This window comes from Hemitrygon akajei, chromosome 13, assembly GCF_048418815.1.
Source record: "Hemitrygon akajei chromosome 13, sHemAka1.3, whole genome shotgun sequence".
Lineage (NCBI taxonomy): Eukaryota > Metazoa > Chordata > Chondrichthyes > Myliobatiformes > Dasyatidae > Hemitrygon > Hemitrygon akajei.
The window spans coordinates 67,271,530-67,293,319 of NC_133136.1; the positions used below are offsets into that span (position 1 = coordinate 67,271,530).

Consider the following 21,790-nt stretch of genomic DNA (forward strand, 5'->3'; position numbering starts at 1 on the left):
GTAGAAGCCATCCTGTTTCATCTTCAGCATTTTTACGGATGGTGTGATGTTTGCTTCCAGAATTTGCTGGTATTTGAATTCATTATTTCCTCTACCAGTGAAATGTTCCCTGTGCCACTGACTGCAACACAAGCCCAAAGCACGATCGATCCAACCCTATGCTTAACAGTTGGGGAGGTGTTCTTTTCATGAAGTTCTGCACCCTTTTTTCTCCAAACATACCTTTGCTCATTGCGGCCAAAAAGTTCTATTTTAACTTAATCAGTCCACAGGACTTGTTTCCAAAATGCATCAGGCTTGTTTAGATGTTCCTTTGCAAACTTCTGCTGAATTTTGTGGTGAGGATGCAGGAAAGGTTTTCTTCTGATGACTCTTCCATGAAGGTCATATTTGTGCAGGTGTCACTGCACAGTAGAATAGTGCACCATCACTTTGGAGTCTGCTAAATCTTCCTGAAGGTCTTTTGCAGTCAAACAGGGGTTTTGATTTGCCTTTCTAGCAATCCTATGAGCAGTTCTCTCAAAAAGTTTTCTTGGTCTTCCAGACCTCAACTTGACCTCCACCGTTCCTGTTAACTACCATTTCTTAATTACATTGTGAACTGAGGAAACAGCTCCCTGAAAACACTTTGCTATCCTGCTTTGTGGGCATCATTTATTTTAATTTTCAGAGTGCTAGGCAGTTGCTTAGAGGAGCCCATGGCTGCTGATTGTTGGGACAAGGTTTGAGGAGTCAGAGTATTTATAAAGCTTTGAAATAAATCACCTGGCCTTTCCTAACAATGACTGTGAATAAGCCATAGCCCTAACAAGCCAACTAAGGTCTGAGACCTTGGTAAAAGTTATCTGAGAGCTCAAATCTTTTGGGGTGCCCAAACTTTTGCATGGTGCTCCTTCCTTTCACTCTAAAATTGTACAAAACAAAAATAATACACTAATCTTGCTTAAAATGTTGAAAAGAATGTTTCATCTTTAACTTTATGTCTTTTGGAGATCAGTTCATCTTCTACTCACTTAACTATTCACAGTAACAGAAATTTTGACCAAGGGTGCCCAAACTTTTGCATGCTACTGTATGTTTACAGAAGATTACCCTGTGAGGATAGTTTTCAAAACTCTACAAGCTGTAGGAGGAAAACCAATGTTTATTTTGAAAGATGAAACACAAAAAAAGGAGAGAATATATTTACTTCATTTATTGCATTGTATTGCATGTAATGAATTCCAATCAAACTGAGAAGGATTCACCCATAAATAGTTTCCTCTTGAGAATTGTGGAACTGAGCTAGTATTTTATGTTACTGGTACTTTTCCCCATCCAGTCAGATAAAAGTAGATTTGAACACTATCCTTCACAGTTTCATCAGCATGGTTTTTGTGAACATGCGTTTGTGTTCATAATCTCTGTAGTAAGTACATTTGGTAACAGTAGCATTGCAAACTCCTTTGAAGGATCATCCCATACACTGTGACTTTTTTATTTCCTTTAGCAACACTTACTGTTCTGCTCTTCTGGATTTGTGATAAACTTAGTTTTGCACTACTGATCATATGTAATGTTCTTCCAGGTATTATTAAATGGGATGAAGGTCAGTTTGAAGGGTTGGCAGAGAGTTTGAGCCAAGAAATGAGTTAAACATTCAACAAGAGCGTGGCTAAGGGTTGAAGTAAGGGAGATTATGTGGCAGACCAGTGGGTGGGGTGCGGATCAATGATTAGTGGTACTTTCCAAGGGGAAGTCATATCAATAGGTTTGCTTGTAACCTGACAGTCCAAAATGGGATAGGTTCCCAGTGCTGGAATTCACAGATTGAGTCTGGCACATCTCTTTTAAGTAACATTGAATCAGACATCCTAAATCAAGTGTGTGACCACAAAATTTGAGCCATGGCACTCAGGCATGCATTCCATGTAGACTGTGTTCAAGCTTCTCAATTAGTAAGTGCATCAAAAGTGACGGGGAAGAGGCAGGAGAATTGGGTAGAGAGGAATAATAAATCAGAAATGATAGAATGGCAGAGCAGCCTCACTGGGTCAAATGGCTTATCTGTCTTATGGTCCTCCTGATGTCAGAGCATCGAATCTACAGAGATTCAATAGGAGTTTTGTGAACTTTGTGGAATTTTCAAAGCCCGTGGTTTTATTTATAAATGATTCTCTACTGAAAATGAACTACTGTGCTTAAAAGAGTGGAAGAACACGATTCTGTCTTAAGGTGACAGAATTTAAAAGGTGATGAAATTACCTTTTTTTTTGCATAGAAACTTGCAAATGCGATTAAGTTATCTTGCTTAACAATCCAGTTTTCCTCCAAACTGATGACAAGGGATTCATTAAAGTTTATCCCCAGGCGCCTTGTATAATACCAGTAAGCACTTTTCACCAATCATTATTCGCTCAGTTTCAAAAAAGTCTTCTCTCAATTTCATGGAGCGTTCCTTCAAATGGGTAATGTGAGCAATATCTGTAAAAGTCACATTTTACATGTTGGCATGTCAACTAAATATACAAATAACCTTTCTGTATAAACAATGTGAATATAACAGTTTTTTGTGTGGATCTTTGACCCTTATACAAAAGCAAGGTGACCAACCCAGTGTTCTGGAAGTATGGCATAGCAAGGGTTTATTGTAACCTATGCCAATATACCTAAGTTATACCATGCTCCACGCAGTTGTAACTTGAAGTATTATGATTATGAAAGCTTTGTGTAATGACAAAAACCTTATTGAGAATATATAGTCTCAAAATATTCTCAACAAAGACCTTATTCTCAACATGTTGTTGAGAATAACATCAGCAAGTTTGCTGATGATACTAAGCTGGGTGGCAGTGTGACATGTGATGAGGATTTTAGGAGAATTCAGGGTGACTTGGATAGGCTGGGTGAGTGGGCAGATACTTGGCAGATGACGTTTAATGTGAATAAGTGTGAGGTTATCCACTTTGGGAGTAAGAACAGGAAGGCAGATTATTATCTGAACGGTGTAAAGTTAGGTAAGGGAGAAATACAAAGAGATCTAGGAGTCCTTGTTCATCAGTCACTGAAGGTGAATGAGCAAGTGCAGCAGGCAGTAAAGAAGGCTAATGGAATGTTGGCCTTTATTACAAAGGGAATTGAGTACAAGAGCAAGGAAATCCTCTTGCATTTGTACAGGGTCCTGGTGAGACCACACCTGGAGTATTGTGTACAGTTTTGGTCTCCAGGGTTAAGGAAGGACATCCTGGCTATAGAGGAAGTGCAGCGTAGATTCACAAGGTTAATTCCTGGGATGTCTGGACTGTCTTACGCAGAGAGGTTAGAGAGACTGGGCTTGTACACGCTGGAATTAAGGAGATTGACAGGGGATCTGATTACAACATATAAGATTATTAAGGGATTGGACAAGATAGAGGCAGGAAATATGTTCCAGATGCTGGGAGACCAGCATCTGTACCAGAGGTCATGGTTTGAGAATAAGGGGTAGGTCATTTAGGACAGAGTTAAGGAAAAACTTCTCCCAGAGAATTGTGGGGGTCTGGAATGCACTGCCTCGGAAGGCAGTGGAGGCCAATTCTCTGGATGCTTTCAAGAAAGAGCTAGATAGGTATCTTATGGATAGGGGAATCAAGGGATATGAGGACAAGGCAGGAACCGGGTATTGATAGTAGATGATCAGCCATGATCTCAAAATGGCGGTGCAGGCTCGAAGGGCCGAATGGTCTACTTCTGCACCTATTGTCTATTGTCTATTGACCTGCCAAAATAACTCTAAAGAATAAAGGCATTACAGTGAAGCAAATGAGTTTGAAGTCATTCAGATGTTGCACAGTATTCTAAGGAAATATTGGAGGTAGTACAGTAATTCCATATGTCCAATAGCTGGTGAATCACCCATTTGAAATAAGTAGGTCAAGACACAAAGTAAATTATTTTATGCATCATCACATCTTAATTTTATTTCAACCTATTTGTGGGATGTGGGCATTGCTGATGAGATTAGTATTTATAGTGCTCATTGTGGGCTGATTTGTTGAACCACCAAGGATCTTTTAATGCGGCATAGGACTCAAGTCCCAGATTGGTAAGGTTTGTGAAAAGGCAGCAGCCTTCCTTTCCTGAAGCTTTATTAATGAATCCTTAACATTTTTACAATATTCTAGTAACATTCTTCCACCTATGTTCTTATGAATCCTTACTCTCATGACAAGATCACCACACCAGTAAACTCAACCATTTAGTAATCATTTCCCTGAATATGATAATTCAACAGTTTTCATGTTAATAATGTTAATAATACATTTTCTTGTATGCAGTTGCTAGCCAATGAAACAATCTTCTGCTATTGGTACTCACAAAGTTTTTCACTTTTAATCACCACATTGAACTCTTTCAAAAAGCTTCATTTATTTCCTTAGCAATTCTCATAATTGTCATTCCATCTGGCTACATTCATTACACCCTTTCTCCAATGAGATACTTGGATGTGCAAGTAAACCTTCCAACTTTGACTTTCCCTATGCACAAACTCAGCATTATTATATGCCTTTGTGTTTATTTCACCCTCATTTAAGGCCCAGAATGCTATTTGTCTGACTAATTTTGGGCATTGAAAATTTAGACTAGTACAAAATTTTACGATTTGAGTTCCACTTAACAATGCTGAAAATGTCTGCTCACAGTATTTAATGTTTAGTCCTAACTGAAATTCAGCCAATGCAAAAAATGATTTCCTATTTGTGAACGTTATTGCCGTGCTCCTTTCAACATTTCTAAAGATACATGATCACTTCTTATCTAAACTCAATGGCCACTTTGTTACAAACGAGAGAAAATCTGCTGATGCTGGAAATCCAAGCACACAGACAAAATACTGGAGGAACTCAGCAGGCCAGGCAGCATCTGTGGAAAAGAGTAAACAGTTGACATTTCGGGCCGAGACCCTTCAGCAGCACTGGAGAAAATTATGTATGAGGAGTCAGGGTTAGAGGGTGGGAGGAGGAGAGGGAAATGGACTGGGAGGGGTGAAGTAAAGAGTTGGGAAGTTGATTGGTGAAAGCGATACAGGGCTGGAGAAGTGTGAATCTAATAGGAGAGGACAGAAGGCCATGGAAGAAAGAAAAACAGGGAAGAGCATCAGAAGGAGGTGATGGGCAGGCAAGGAGATAAGATGAGAGAGGGAAAAGGGGATGGGGAAAGATGGGGGGAGGGGTTGGGTCATTACCAGAAGTTTGAGAAATCAATGTTCATGCCATCAGGTTAGAGGCTATATCCCACACGGAATATAAGATGTTGTTCCTCCAACCTGAGTGTGGCCTCATCTCAACAGTAGCGGAGGCCGTGGACAGAAGCAGTCTACATCTGGTCTCACCGATATACAGGAGGCCACACCGGGAACACCGGACACAATAGATGACCACAACAGACCCACGGGTGAAGTGTCGCCTCACCTTGGGGCTCTGAATGGTGGTGAAGGAGGAGGTGTGGGTGTTCATCCTGCACCAAACAGAGTGGCCACTGAGTGTATGTTCATGTTCTGAGATACTCAAACAACCTCATCTGACACACCAATCATTCCACATTCAAAGTCACTTTGGTCACATTTCTTCACCAATCTGATGTTTGCTTTGAGCAACAACTGTACCTCTTGACCATGTCTGTATATTTTTTATGCATTGATTTGCACCAAATGATTGGCTGATTAGATATAAGCATCAACAAGCAGTTGTATAAGTGTACCTAATAAAGTGGCATTCAACCTTACCCATCCCCTGATCTCTGACTGTAGTAGCTTTATTGACCATTAATTTATTCAAAGTTTGAAAGGTATATTTGTTTCCACAACTGATAGAAACATTGTCTAGAACTAACATCCTGGTACCGAAGGATAATAAGATGATGTGCTTCAGTGACTATTGTCCAGAGGCTCAAATATCCACTACCATGAAGTATTTTGAGAGACACACATCAACTTCACAAGCAATCTCAACCTATTGCAATTCTGAAGAGAAATGTTCCCAACAGATTTCATTTCATTGATCCTCCACTCATCACCGAAGCATCTGGATAACAAAAACAACTACATCGGGCTACAGCTCCACCTTTAATACCATAATCCAAGCAAAATCGTCTTCAAAGTCCTACAAAGGACTCAAACCTCCCATTGCAACTGGATGCTTGATTTCCATACCAATAGTCTGTACTGACCAATAATCACAATATCCTCAACACAAGTGCCAATAAGGCTGCTTTCACAGCCCCCAATCTATTTCCTGTACACTCACATAGCCCGATTCTGCTCTAACTACAAGTACAAATTTGCAGATGTAGTGGGCCAAATCTCAAATAACAATGAGTTGGAGTACAGGAATATGACAGGGAGCCTAGTATCATGGTGTCATTCTCAGCAAAACAAAATAGCTGATCATTCATTTCAGGAAAAAGAGGTTGCAGAGGCTTACGTTTTTGCAATAGGTTGAGATTGCTTGTGAAGTTGATGTGTGTCTCTCAAAATACTTCATGGTGGTGGATATTTGAGCCTCTGAACATCAGTGGTGCTGAGGTCATGACAGTTGAGTGCTTTTCATCCCTAGGTATCAGCATTGCCAATAACTTACCCTGGTCCAACCTTGTTGATATGATGGCCAAGAAAGTGCACCAGCACATCAACCTCCTCAGGAGACTGAGGAAATGTTGCATGTTCCTTGACACAATTTTTATCAATGGATCATAAAGTCTTCGTCCCCTAATGCATCACGGCTTGGTATGGCAACTGTGTTACCAAAAGAAACTGCAGTTGTGAATACAGTGCATCACATCACAGAAACCAGCCTCCCCTCTGTGCACTTCTTACTGCCTCAGAAAAGCTCCTTCCACCCTAGATGTTGGGAGCAGAATTGGGCCATTCAGCCCTTTGAGTCCTCTTCGTCATTCCATCATGACTGATCTGTTAGCCCTCTCAACACCATTCTCCCCACAGGTCTCCCACCTGGTACTTATCCCTACAAGCGTAAATGCTACACCTGTCCCTACACCTCCTCTCTTACCACCATTCAGGGCCCCAAACAGTCCTTCAAGGTGAGGCAACACTTCACTTGTGAGTCTGTTGGGGTCATCTATTGCATTGTGTGCTCCTGGTGCAGCCTCCTCTGCATCGTCAAGACCCGACGCAGATTGGGGGACCACTTAGTCGAGCACCTCCACTCCATCTGCAACAATAGACAGGATCTCCTGGTTGCCACCCATTTCAACTCTGCTTCATATTCCCATTTGTATATGTCCATACATGGCCTCCTCTGCTGCCATGATGAGGCCAAACTCAGGTTGGAGGAGCAACACCTCATATACTGTCTGGGTAGTCTCCAGCCCCTTGGTATGAACATCGAATTCTCCAACTTCCAGTAATTCCCTCCCTCTCCCTTCCCCCATCCCACTTTCATTCTCCCTCCTCATCCAGCTGCCTATCATCTCTCTCATGTTTCTGCCTTCTTCTACTACCCATAGTGCTTTTCCCTTACATTCCTTCTTCACCTTTCCTGCTTCTCCTCCCCCACCCCTTGATCTTTCCTCTGATTGGTTTTTCATCTGGCACCCACCAGCCTTCTCCTTCCCACCCTCCCCCACCTTCTTTATAGGGCCCCTGCCCCCTCCTTCTTCAGTCCTGACGAAGGGTCTCGGCCCGAAACATTGACTGCTCATTTCCATGGATGCTGCCCAACCTGCTGAGTTCCTCCAGTGTATTGTACGTGTTGATTTGACCACAGCATCTGCAGTGTACTTTGTGTTTACCATTCTCCTGCCTTGTCTCTGTAACATTTGACCCCCAAAATAATCAAGTACCTATCAATCTCCACTATAAATATACTCAACGACTTGGCCTCCACAGACACCTTTGGAACTGAATTCCACAGATTCATCACCCTAAAGAAATTCCTCCTCATCTCTGTTCTAAATGGTCGTGTTGCCTGGTTCTGGACTGGCCACTATAGGAAACATCTGCTCTACATCCACTCTTTATAGGCCTTTCAATATTTGATGGGTTTCAGCGCCTAACCCTAACCCTAAACATTCAAAAAGTTTCAATGAGATCCCTCCTTAAACTTCTAAATTCCAGTGAGTACAGACCCAGATCCATCAAAGTCTCATCATATGTTAATCTTTTCATTCCCAGAATCATTCTCATGAACCTCCTCTGGAGCTCTGAACATTTTGTATCTGCTGCCTGATGTGAGGGTGAGGAACATCTCATCTCCAGCCATGCATCAGACCGAAGATACAAAAGCCTAAAGAATGTACCAGCAGGCTGAAGTGCAGCTTCATCCCACTATCATAAAGCTATTGAATGGGCATCTTGTGCTATAAAATTAACTCTTGTCCTCACATTACAGTCTGCCTGCATTGCATTTCTTCTGTATCTACATTTTGTTATTGATTTTCCCTTGTATTACCCCAGTGTACTGAGGTGGTGAATTGATCTGTATGGATGACATGCAAGGTAGAGTTCTATATTATACTTCCGTATGTGTGACAAAGATGAACCAATTTCCAACTGTGCCACTTTTTTTTTGTTTGTTATTTTTCCTGTGCATTTTTTAAATCAGTCGGGTGATCGATCTGCTTCTGCTAGGTTTGCAGAACTAGTCTTCTAGGCTTGTATTCGTGCAAAGGTCCCTGCCAAAGTCAATGAATGCTCCGATTTACATGTGGAACGTGGCTGGGAGCAGCAGCATATCTGCATGTTACTTTGGTGATGCACTTCACAAATTCTGAAGAGGAAACATTGCAGGTCAAGATTAATATGATCAATATACACTTGAATCCAATACCACACTTTGTGTAATTTCCATAATTTAAAACATCTTGCTGAAGGCAAAATGAGAAAAGCCATCAGTGCACAAAGCTAACTTTTCACTTTCCCTGAATACAGCATGAGTACATACAAAACTGGTAGTTGTATTATTGCAATATTAAGGCACCTTTGGTTTGAACTTAAGCTCACATTTGGATTACTATCAAGCAATTACTGACGACCTTACCTCAGTTGTGATGATGGCTTCCATGGAAATTTAAAACCAAAACTGCACAATAGCAATCTGGAAGTTCTTTCTCATTTCTGATAAAGGGTCTTCACTCTGGAACTCTGATTTCACTTTACAATGATGCCTCCTGATCTGCTGAGAGTTTCTAGTACTTGTTTTTTTTTATTATTTGAGGCTTTTAAGGATCTAATTTCATACTTGGATAAAAATAAAATTCATACAATCAAACTGGTTTTGCAATAAACTTTGGTTCAATAACTTCACTAAACAACAGATTATTACAGATGATGTTACTCTACGTTAAACAAGTATACAGAAAGGACATTTGTTTTCATGATATTTTTGTAATGTAAGCAACAAAACAGCGGCTTTGAGAGAAAGGTTGGCTCAATTATATCACATTGACAATCAATCAGACATTGGAATTTTGAAAGAAATCAAGATTGTCCATCCCTTTGGGAATGGCAGTGAAATGATCCAGTAAAATTTTATTGACTAAAGAAAGAGTTTTCAATTCTCTCATCAATCAAAATGTGTAAATTTTCCAGAGCAACAAGCCGGAAAGAGAAGTACTTGTGAAATCCTTGAAGTTCTACTTTGGTCTAAAAAAGAAACTGAAACCTCCAAGCAGGTAAAGATGTTTTGTGGCTGATGCAGGCCATGCTCAGATGTGTTAGACTACATGTTATTTGTGCATATTGCTTTTGCAGCTCCAGCTGAAGTGGGTTAAAAGCACAATATAAAACATATAAAGATACTGTTGTGTACACTAATAGTGCAACTGGACATTTTGACGCACATTCTTTCTATTAGCCAACGACCAATTAACTCCGCTCAGAGTCAAACAGCATGGAAACAAACCCCTTGGCCTAACTCGTCCAGGCCATCTGTGTTGCTCAGAGAGCTGGTCCCATCTGCCCATGTACGGCCCACAGCTCTCTAAGTGTTTCCTATCCATGTACTTACCTACATGGCTTTTAAATGTTGCTGTCGTGCCCACCTCATTCCAGAAAATCACTTGTGTAAAGAAGCTGCCCGATCTCCGTTTCAAATCCCTCACCTCTGACCTTAGACCTATGCCCTCTTTGTTTTAGCATCTCCTTTCTGGGGAAAAAGGCGATGTTCCTTCACTCAGTCTGTGCTCCTCTATCATTCCAAAGAATAAAGTCCAATTCTATGTAACCTTTCCTTGTAACTTAGGCTTCCCAGTCTAAGCAAAATCTCAGTAAATCTTCTCTGCATTCATTCTCATGTAATAACATCTTTCCCATAGTAGAGCAACCAAAGCTCTGCACAATAGTCCAAGTGTGTCCTCCCCGTCATCATGTATAATTGCATCTTAACTTCTCAACTCTTGTACTCAATATTGTGACTGATAAAGGCCAGCATGCCAAATGCCACCTTCACCACCCTTTCTGCCTGTTATAACCTTTTCAAGAAACTATGCTTATACATACTGTAGAAGCCTCAAAAAATTCCAAATTAGTTCAGAGGAAAAACAACATAGAGAATTTACAGTAGGTGATCAAGTGAGTTTAGATCATGCGATACGAATTCCATCTCCCATTTTTACTCTAATTGTGTTTATTCTTGTAGAATTTTGTATAATATATATTAACTTATGATTTTCTTGTGTATATTATGTTTTAATGCCAAATGCCTGTGATTCTGCTGTTAAGTTTTTCATTGCATCTGTGCACACACGTTATTCTATGTTATTTCATTGCATCAGTGTATAACATCATACATTATTACATGTGCATATGTTCATAAACTTTACTTCGACTAGACTTTGTACTTTAGTGCTTGCATGCACGTTTATGGACACAGGAAGAAAAATTTCCAGAATTTTTTAATTGTTGGCAGAAATTTTATAGTCTATACACAAGGTCGTGATGTACATCCCTCCAGGGTAAATGAAAATCTCTTGGTATGTATTACAATGACCTTGTCGTTTTCCTCAACCTGTCTCCAGCCCAAGGAAATTAGATCAAAAAAATATTTTGTCCCAAGGCACCTTACAGCCAAGGAAGTGATCATGGAATGGTGTCACTGTTGAGGTGTAGAAAATTAACAGCTGAATATGCATATTATTACCCTTCCAGCAGCTTTGTGATAATTAGTGAACAGTTAGAATTAGCCAGGGTATTGAGGAGAAATTCTCCCCTTAAATATTACTGCAGGAACATAAATGGCCCTGATAAGGCCAATGTGATTTAGATAAATAGCTCATCTGAAGTACATTCAAAATATTTTAATTAAATCACCTCAAAATCTGTGTGCTTTTAGATCTAGATGACTCAGACTAATATGATAATTAGTGGTTGTCAAATTAGTGATTAATCTAGTGTACCTTCTTAAAATTTGTTTGGTTCCACTCTCTCCCCTATCACACAAAGTCATAGCATTCCAATTAGAAATTTAAAAGGCCAATTTTACAAAGTGCTAGAATGTTCCAGTTTGCTCTTTAAAACTTAATTTGCCTACAGAATTGGCTTATATCCAGGTACATAGCACACAGAAACATCCTGGTTCCCTTTACCATTCAACACTTCTGGGCCAACCCTTGTCATTACCAAGTTAGTTTTACCCTAACCCACATTTAAAAGCTATACTTTTTCACATCAATCTTCTATTGCATCTAGAGAACAATGAAATATCTTTTTTCCTGCCATATAATTCTAATGAAAGCAAAACTTTTTTTTTCATTGTTGCTTTTGGTGAAGATAAATACTCAAAGGCAAATGCGGATCTCTGGGCATTTTAGCAAAATCAGCATTAAGAGAGTCATTGAATAGTACAGCACAGAAACAGACCTTTCAACCCATCTGGTCAATGCTGGCCTGATTTTCTGCTAAGATCTATCTGCATTTGAACCAGAGCCCTTCCTACCTCTCTTATCCACATGCCTATCCAAAAGTTTCAGTTAAACTTGCATCTACCAATTCCTCTGGCAGCTGATTCCACACTTGCACCACCCTCTGAGTGAAGTAGTTCCTTCCCACATTCCCTATAAATACTTCACCTTTCACCTTAAATCTATGATCTCTAGTTTTAATCTCACCCAACCTGAGAGGAAAGCATCTCCATGCATTCAGAGGTTTATTTCAGTGTCAAAGTATGCATGTACAATACAACTCTAATATTGGTCTTTTCCAGATAACCATGAAATATAGAAGGACCATACATTAACACATCTCTCCCGCAAGAAAAAGAAAAGAAAACAGAACTCGCTAACCCCAAAATCATTCAACCCCTCCCCCGCAGAACAAAGCAGCAACAATAGCAACAAATTTCCACCCCCTCCCTGCAGGAAAAAAACAGGGACAATAACAATCCCCGACCCCCTCAATCACAGAAAAAAAACAGCGACAATAGTTACAAATCCCAACCCCTCTGTGCAGAAAAAACAGCAACAATAACAATCCCTGACCCCCTCATTTGCAAAAAAAGAACAGCGACATAACATCAAAATCCTCGACCACCCCCCCCACGCACACAAAGAACTAACAGATCATCCACCCGTCAATCAGCCACGAGAGAGAAAATGCCAAAAAACATCAAAATAGACAAATATAAACTACAGCTCAATCACATAATACTCAGAACATCAAACAGTCTTTCTGTGACTCAGAACTCACGCCTGATCCAAATGCTGACTTTGGTCTCTGACAGCACCCCCCCCCCCCCCCCCCCCGCCCACCCCGTCCCTCTGCATTCACCTTGGCGACCTTTGCAGTGAGTGATCGCTGACCAGTCCAAACACTCTTGATCCAGTGGCTGCTTTTGGGAGTGATCGCTGACCCACTCCACATTCACCTCAGAGGCCTCCATTGGGAGCAATGACTGACAGCCTGGGCTTTGTTAGAAGCAATCTGGCCCCCTCTATTCACCTCAATGCTTCAAGGTGGAGTCATTCATGACCCCACATCCCGACTCTGGTCTTTTCCACGAGTCAGCTCGTGTTCTCTGTCTTTCTCGGGTCCTTGAATCTGACCTCCACGAGACAGCAGAGCGCTGGATCATTTGATCAAGTTCCAGACTGCAGGTCACAGGCTTCAACAGTTTCCGTACCACAAACAAGACAAAAAAGGACAAGCAGACGGCTTAGAAGAAGTGAAATAACTAAAGAGATTTGCTATCTGGAAGATGCTGTCTGCGGAAATGTTCTCTGGCGTCATCTTGACTAGAAGTTTCACCCAGAATTTTGTATAACTCAATAATGTCTCCCCACATTCTCCTATACTTCAGAGAAAAGAGTCTTAACCTATTCAAACTTCCCATGTAACTCAAGTCCCGGCAACCTGTGTGTAAGTTTTCTCTGCATTCTTTCAAGCTTATTGATAGCTTTCCTGTAAGTAGGTGAGTATGAACTGCACACAAGATGGCCTCACCAATATCTTATTCAATTTCAACATAACAACCCAACTCCTGTCCTGATTTATGACATCCACTGTATTAAAAGATTACTTTACAACCCTATCTACCTGTGATGCCACTTTCAAGGAATTATGGATCTGTATTCCCAGGTCCCATTATCTCCCACAAATATCTCAGTGCCCGGCCATTCACTGTACAAGACTTAAGTTGATCTGTTCTCCCAAAGAGCAACACCTCACATTTGTCTGCATTAAGCCCCATCTGCCATTGTTCAGCCCATTTTTCCATCCAGTCCATATCATTTTGCAATCCTTGATAGCCTTCGCCATTGTCCACAAAGCCCCAAATCTTGGTGTTATTTTAAATATGGTAATCCAATTTAGCACATTATCTACTTCTTTAATGTAGGTGATAAGCAACAACAGACCCAGTACAGAGCGCTATGGCATACCACTGGTCACAGACCTTATTTCAGAAAGTCAACCATCCATTACAACTCTATGGCTTCTGTCACTAAGCCAATGGAAAATCCATTGACTACTTCATCCTGAATGCCAAGAGACTTAACCTTCTGGACCAACCTCCTATATGGGGCTTTGTCAAAGGCCTTACTAAAGTCCATTTCTTCAGTGCCTTCATCAACCTTCTTGGCAACCTCCTCAAAAACTCTAAAAGATTTGTTAGACACAATCTGCCATGCACAAAGTCATCTTAACTATCCCTGATCAGGCTCCATCTGTTCAAATACAGTGCTGTGCAAATGTCTTAGATATGTATATATTGCTAGGGTGCCTAAGATTTTTGCAAAGTATTGGTTAACATAGAGTGGAGAGCAGGTTTGTAAATCTAACAGGAGCAAATGATATTGGGAATGGTGAGGGTGGAGCACCATAGTAAGGGTATGGGACAGGTGGCAAAGATAGAGTGCCGTGGGGGTGGGGGGGGGTCACAACTGCAGATACAACCAGCTCTGAAACACATTGATTCCAAACAGTTTGTTTATTGAGCATTACATATTGTCTCTCTGCTGTTTCCGGCTCCCTCCCCTCTCCTTTCCCCTTTTCCCAACAAAGATTCCCCTCTCCCTGCCCCCTTCCCGCTCTCAGTCCATAATAAAGATCCATATCAGAATCAGGTTGGTCTTCACTCACATATGTTATGAAATTTGCTTTTAGCAGCAGCAGAACAGTGGAATACATAAAATTACTACAGTAATAATGCAAAATACACCAAACTAAAATGCACAGTGCTCATGCAATATAGTAATGCACTAATGCAGAAGTCTTAGGCACGTATATATAGCTAGGGTGTATCATGCCCTTTAGAATACCTTACAATAATTTCTGTGCTTGCCTTCCCAAGGTCCAAAGGTACACCATGTCTGGCCCTGTGGATTTAACCACCCTAATTCACCTCAAGACAGCAAGCATGTGCTCTTCCGTAATTCAGATACACTACTCTTTTTTTTACCTCAGTATTATTGTAACTGTCTCCCAAGTAACTGCAGATGCAAAAGCTTAACTTAAGATGTCCCCATCTTTTTCAGCTCCATGCATTGATGACCACTCTGATTTTCAACTTCCTCCTGCTATCCTTCGCTCTTAATGTTGCTCTAGGATCTCTTGGGCTTCAGCTTCATCTTGTCTGCCAGAGCAACATAAGAACATAAGAAATAGGAACAGGAGTAGGCCATCTGGCCCATCAAGCCTGCCCCGCCAGGTCATGGCTGATCTGTCCATAAACTCAGCTCCATCTACCTGCCTTTTCCACATAACCCTTAATTCCTTTACTATGTAAAAACTTATTTAACTGTTTCTTAAATATATTTAGTGAAGAAGCCTCAACTGCTTCCCTGGGCAGAGAATTCCACAGATTCACCACTCTCTGGGAAAAGCAGTTTCTCCTCATCTCCATCCTAAATCTTCTCCCCTGAATCTTGAGGCAATGTCCCCTAGTTCTAGTCTCACCCACCGATGGAAACAACTTTCCTACCTCTATCTTATCTATCCCTTTCAAAATTTTGTATGTTTCTGTAAGATCCCCTCTCATTCTTCTGATCTCCGGAGAGTATAGTCCCAGGAGACTCAATCTCTCCTCATAGGTTAACCCCTTCATCCCTGGAATCAACCTGGTGAACCTCCTCTGCACTGCCTCCAAAGCCGGTATATCCTTCCTCAAGTATGGAGACCAAAACTGCACACAGTACTCCTGGTGCGGCCTCACCAGTACCCTGTGTAGTTGCAGCATGACCTCCCTGCTCTTGAATTCAATCCCTCTAGCAATGAAGGCCAACATTCCATTTGCCTTCTTAATAACCTGTTGTACCTGCAAGCCAACTTTTTGTGATTCATTAACAAGCACTCCCAAGTCCCTCTGCACAACACCATGCTGTAATCCATCTGCCAGACCTTGGCCCACTCACTTAACCTATCTATATCCCTCTGCAGACTCTCCACATCCTCTGTGCAATTTGCTTTTCCACTCAGTTTAGTGTCATCAGCAAATTTTGCTATGCAACACTCAGTCCCCTCTTCCAAATCATCAATATAAATGGTTAACAGCTGTGGGCTCAGCACCGAACCCTGCGGCATCCCACTCACCACCGACTGCCAACTGGAGAAACACTCATTTATACCAGCTCTCTGCCTTCTATTGGTTAACCAATCCACTATCCATGCCAATACACTTCCTCCGACTCCAAGCATCCGTATCTTATTTATAATTCTCTTGTGCTGCACCTTATCGAACGCTTTCTGGAAATCCAAGTGTATGACATCCACCTGTTCCCCTCTATCCACTGCACTCATTATGTCCTCAAAGAACTCCAGTAAGTTTGTCAAACAGGACCTGCCCTTGCTGAATCCATGCTGCGTCTGTCTAATGGAACCACTCCTTTCTTAATGTTTTACTATTTCTTCCTTCATGACAGCTTCAAGCATTTTCCTAACTACAGATGTTAAGCTAACTGGCCTATAGTTGCCCGTCTTTTGCCTACATCCTTTTTTAAAAAGTGGCGTGACATTTGCTGACTTCCAATCCACCGGGACCTATCCAGAGTCTAGAGAGTTTTGATAAATGTTTACCAACCCATCTACTATAGCCTCCGCCAATTCCTTCAGCACCCTGTGATACATCCCATCAGGACCAGGGGACTTATCTACCTTCAGTCTCTCTGGTTTGCTCATCACTATCTCCTTAGTGGCAGTGATTTTATTGAGGTCCTCACCTCCCATTTTGTCCATAACATCCTTCTTTGGCATATAACCTCATAGCCTCTTTTAACACTCCTGATTTCTCTTATGTTTCTTACACTTCTCAAGTGCCTCAATTGATTCTATCTGCCTATGACTGATTTGTGCTTCCATTTCTTTACCAGGGCTTAAATATTACTCAATATCCAAGGTTTGCTAAACCTGTTAACTTTGCCTTTTATTCTAATAGGACAACTCTGATTCTGTACTCTCAATGCTTCAGAAGGCCTCCCACTTACCAAATATCTATTTGCCACAAACAACCTTTTTCCTATCTATACGTAATCAAACTTGGCCTTCTTCAACTTTAGAATCTAAACCTGGTAAACAGTCCTATCCTCTTCCTTAATTATCTTGAAACTAATGGCACTATGATCAAAATATCCAATGTGTTCCCCTACACTGCCTCTAAACAGTAGAAATGGGTCCTAACTCCCAAAGCCCATTCCATCATTTAGCAAGATAATCTAGCATTTGTGCTCAATTTATTTTTCAGTGAAATTCCCACAGTACTAGAAATCTCAAATAGTCCAAGCATCATGTCTCAACTTTGCATGTACTTAATGATTCAGCACATAGTTCTTTAGGCAGAGAACTCCAAGGATTTACAAGCTTCTCAATCTTAAATGGGCAGCTGCTTCTACTGAGCTAATGCTGCTGTGTTGCAGCCTTTTCCCAAAGAGGAGAAAGCTGATGGTTTAGCAAGTGCTGTGGTAATTACAGCCTAGTGTGAGGGCATGAACAAATCATTTTTTTTTTACTGAGGAGTTTAGATACTTGTTTACAAATCACTTTTGAGTTAATAGTACAACCCTAACATAAATTAGTTGGGCAGAAGGTATGGTTCATAGATTTTTATGAAACTTTGCTAATAAGGCAAACAGTATATAGATATTGCTAAAGAGCTTGCAGCTTTCTTTATTTACTTTACAGACTAAATGATCCTGCTAATAATTTAAAGTGCAATTATATTGCATTTCTTGTGTAAGTGTAAAGTAATTTCAGCGACACAACAGTGCAATACAATTGCAAACAAATTGATGTTGTGGATTCTGGAACAGAGTGTTCACATTTGGAGAATAACTGTAATTGGTTGGATACCAGCATTTCAACCTGTAGTTTTTTTAAAAAAAGGTATTTGAGTGATTTGCTGGCTCAGCTTGAACATTAGGTTGACTCGATATTTTAAAATGTTTGTATCTATGTCTAGCAATGACTGAGGGCCATACCACATAATCATGTCTGTTAGTTTCACTCAGGATCAACTAGTGTAGAATTGGCACATGCATTATCTTATTAAACCAATGATATTTAAGATATGAGTTAATCTAGGTGCAATGTGGCTCGCTGTTTGTAATCTATCAATCCATAGTGTTGCCCAGGGCACTACTTTTCTCTTTATGAGAAAGACTAATGTACTGTTTGTAAGTATTAATATCGGAGCATATTTAATCCTCTGGTCTTAATCCAATAATTATTTAACCTAAATTCCAAAAAACACTTAGATGTAGCTGAATAAAAAAGAGCTTTGCTTTCTCTAAGTATTGAATCAGATTAGTTTGTTACAAATTAATGAGATTCTAGCCTTCTGTCTGCCTGGATGCTGCCTTATGCTTAGTTAATATCGTGTTTGTAATATTTACACATTTGTTCCAATTAAAGGTAGAGGCAGATGGAGCTAGACACTTGTCTTCTCTACATTTTACTTTTAGCATACCATCTATCTCTTGGATAAGTATTAGCTATTTAAGCTGATTATGGTAAAAAGCACATGACCTTGATTTCAAGGACACTGATTTAATGTTGATGCTACAGCTACAGACTTCCCAAATGTCAAATGTGTAACTAACATTTTAAGTGCTACTTTGAGTGTATTTTCCTCTCCCCTAGCTAGAATTATTCAATGTGCCAAAATTAATGTTTAGTAATAGGTTATAAAACCATTACAATTTACTTTAAGTGTACTCAGCCTAAAAGAATGATATACAGCACTTTCCATAACTTATTAGTGACAAGTGCCTGTATTAGTTTTGCAATGGAGTCTCTTTCATGTGGGCTATTTGCAGCCAATTTACTCTGCAGTAAGGTAAATGAAACAGTTTTATTTTAAATGGAGGGTAAATGTTGTCCATGATACATGAATACATACAATATCTTGTGAAAGTATTCAGCCCCCAACCTTTTGTTCATATAAATGAGTATTACAACCAGGGGTTTTGATCATTTTAACTGAGAATTTTTATTTGTGAGTCACTTGCTTCTTTTTTTCCACAATAGAGCCGAAAAAACAGGAAAAATTGCAAAGCGTGAAAAACTAAAATTCAAAAGCTGAAATGTCAGCACTTGAAATGTATTCACCCCCCCACTTAACTCAGTACTTAGTTGAACCACCTCTCACCGCTATTACAGCCAGTAGTCTTTTTGGATAAGTCTCTATTAACTTTGCACAAAGTGATGGAACAAGATTTGCCCATTCCTCCTTGCAAGATTGCTTAAGCTGTGCCAGGTTAGTTGAACAACAATCTAGAAGTCTTGCCTGCAATGTTCGATCGGGTTGAGGTCAGGACTCTGACTGGGCCACTCAGGGGCATGAATTTTCTTCATTTGAAGCCACTCCACCATTGCTCTGGCAGTTTTAACCCAGGGTTTCTTCCTTGTCACTCTTCCATAAATGGCTTTTTTGTGTAAGGGTTAGAGATGGAGCTACTGATTTCTGCATCTCACTCAGAGTGACTGTTGCCATCACAATAGCTTCTTTTACAAGTGCCATTCTTCTCTGATGACTGAGTTTAGAGGGCCGGCCGCCCTGACCTAGACAGTGTGGCACTGGTTTTATATTTTTTCCACTTTTTCATAATGGCCTGCACTGAGTTCTGTGTTCAGTGCCTTTGAGATGGTCTTGTACTCTTCCCCAGTTTTGTACTTCTCTGTTATCCTTTCCCTGACTCATCTTGAATGCCCTTTTATCTTCATTTTGATCTGTTCTGTTGGACCTCGCAGAGAAAGGGAGTACTTATTCTTCTGAATGCATTAAAAACAGGTGATCCTCCAATTTTCGATATCGTCAAATTGGTAAAGTAATACTTTATATTTCACCTGAGGAAAGTTAGTGTAGTAATTACAAAGGGGTTGAATACTTCTCCACTCTCATATTCGTGGTTTTTAATTTTTGTTAATTGTTGACAGGTTTTGGAAATTTTCTTTTGATTTGACATATGAAACAATGTTTTGTAGATTAGCTCAAAACTCCTTCAATATATTTTAAGTTTAGAAATGAGACAATAACATGTGAAAATGGTTTGTAGGGGCTGAATACTTTTTCAAGGCACTGTACTTTTTAATAATAGAATAGGTTCTTACAGATCCTCTTGAACGAGCAGAAGATCTAAATTTTAGCATCTCTGACAATTTACTGCTATCTCAGCCGTTCGCGAAGTGACAGCCTGAATAGTAGTTTCCAACTTCCTGGAGAAGACTAAACAAACAAATGCTGGCCTATGCTAATTGCTAACGACTTAAGTATTCCCAAGCTCACGTGAGGACAGTATCAGAGGAGACTGTGATTTAAAAAGTTCATCAATACTTATGTAGGGCAAAGTACTGAAATACTCTAGAAAATTCCCTCTATTTAGAGTGTAATGTTTTAAATAGAAATAACATTAAGGGTTGTTATATGAAGAATATAATTTAGATTCATGCTCATTAAGGTATATTAGACAATTATTCTGAATCGTATATTAATTCCTCAGAAATGAATTTTCAAACACCTCCCCACTAACATAGCTCACATGCCTTCCACTGCTGTTTTTGCAATTTATTCATAATTCTGCCTTGTCAGATTGTAGAGACTCTAGTACTTCTATGGATTGTGTTCCATCCTACTCCTGTCCATGCTCTGCAGGCTTTACTGCCTGAATAATTGCAAAATATTTGTTGACCCTGGCTGCTTACTAATTTTGAAAAAAAAAATCCTATTCTTGCATTTAAATATCATCATAAGTCCTAATTCTAGCTCAAACTTGAGTCCAGAGTGGTTAAGGTGGGTGAAATTGGACAAAAAAAAAACTAATGAAGACCATGAGCCAAGTAAATAAAAGTTGGAGTTATTAGTGAAACAAAGCATCAAACAAACTTCGCAGGGAAATGAGCAGGTCAAACAGCATGCAGGGTGGCAAAGGAAATTAGGGTCAAGACATCACCCACACACAGATGCTTCTTGCCCTGCTATGTTCTAGCAGTTGTTTTGTTCTTTTATTTAACCCAAAATTCCAGGACATGCATTCTCTTTCATCTCCAAACAAACTAGAGAAATGGCAGCAACAAACACAAGTCTGAAATTGTTCTGAACTTCAAACTCTTATCCTCTCTGTCAGACCATCTTCAGCCTCATCTCTCAGATTTGTAGAGAGATATAGCACAGAAAAAAACAACCCTTCCCACCCTCTTGCCAAGTCCACACCAGCCGTCAACCACCCATGTAAACTAATCCTTTATGAATCCCATTGTTTATTCTGTTCACCTTACCCAATTCTGTCACTTACCTGCATAGTAGGAGCAACTGTGATGACCAATTAACATGCCAATATGCACATCTTAGTGATTTAAGAGAAAAACAGGAGCACCCAGAAGAAAACCAAACCATCACAATGAGAACTTGCAAACTCCACACAGACAGCCCCAGTAGTCAGGATTGAACTGGTCCCTGGCATAGTGGCAAACATACTATGGTCTATGTTATGCATCCATGGTTCTCTTCGCACCACATTTTTTTCTTCTGTTGTGCCTTGTAAGTTCCCACTATCTTCCCATTTCCTTCGGCCCTTCCAAGCCTTGAAAACTATCTCTTTAACAAGACTTTTTTTCACACTATTGAATGCCATTTTCCCCACTCACATGTTTAGAAACTTCAGACTATTAAACTTTCTCAAAGTAAGACATGCGAGTCTGAAATATGGGCCTAACTTTGAGTTTACTTTAAGCAAGGCGCACACGTACCATGTAGCATGCTGACAGATGCATTTATTTATGCATACAACCCATAATGAATTAGTTAAATAAACAAGGATCCTTAATCTATATATGTATACACACACACACACACCAGATTACTCAAATATGATTGAAATGCTATATACACACTCC

The 21,790-nt window shown here is 40.2% G+C and overlaps 1 protein-coding gene across 5 annotated transcripts in view; it reads left to right on the forward strand.

The window, feature by feature from the left end:
• arap2 (ArfGAP with RhoGAP domain, ankyrin repeat and PH domain 2) overlaps window positions 1-21,790 on the forward strand; it is a 420,641-nt gene that overhangs the window by 356,872 nt on the left and 41,979 nt on the right. For all 5 annotated transcript variants that reach the window (XM_073064859.1, XM_073064858.1, XM_073064860.1 and 2 more), the window contains one exon: window positions 9,566-9,648. In XM_073064859.1, the coding sequence (XP_072920960.1) occupies window positions 9,566-9,648 (83 nt within the window). The remainder of the gene's footprint in view (window positions 1-9,565; window positions 9,649-21,790) is intronic.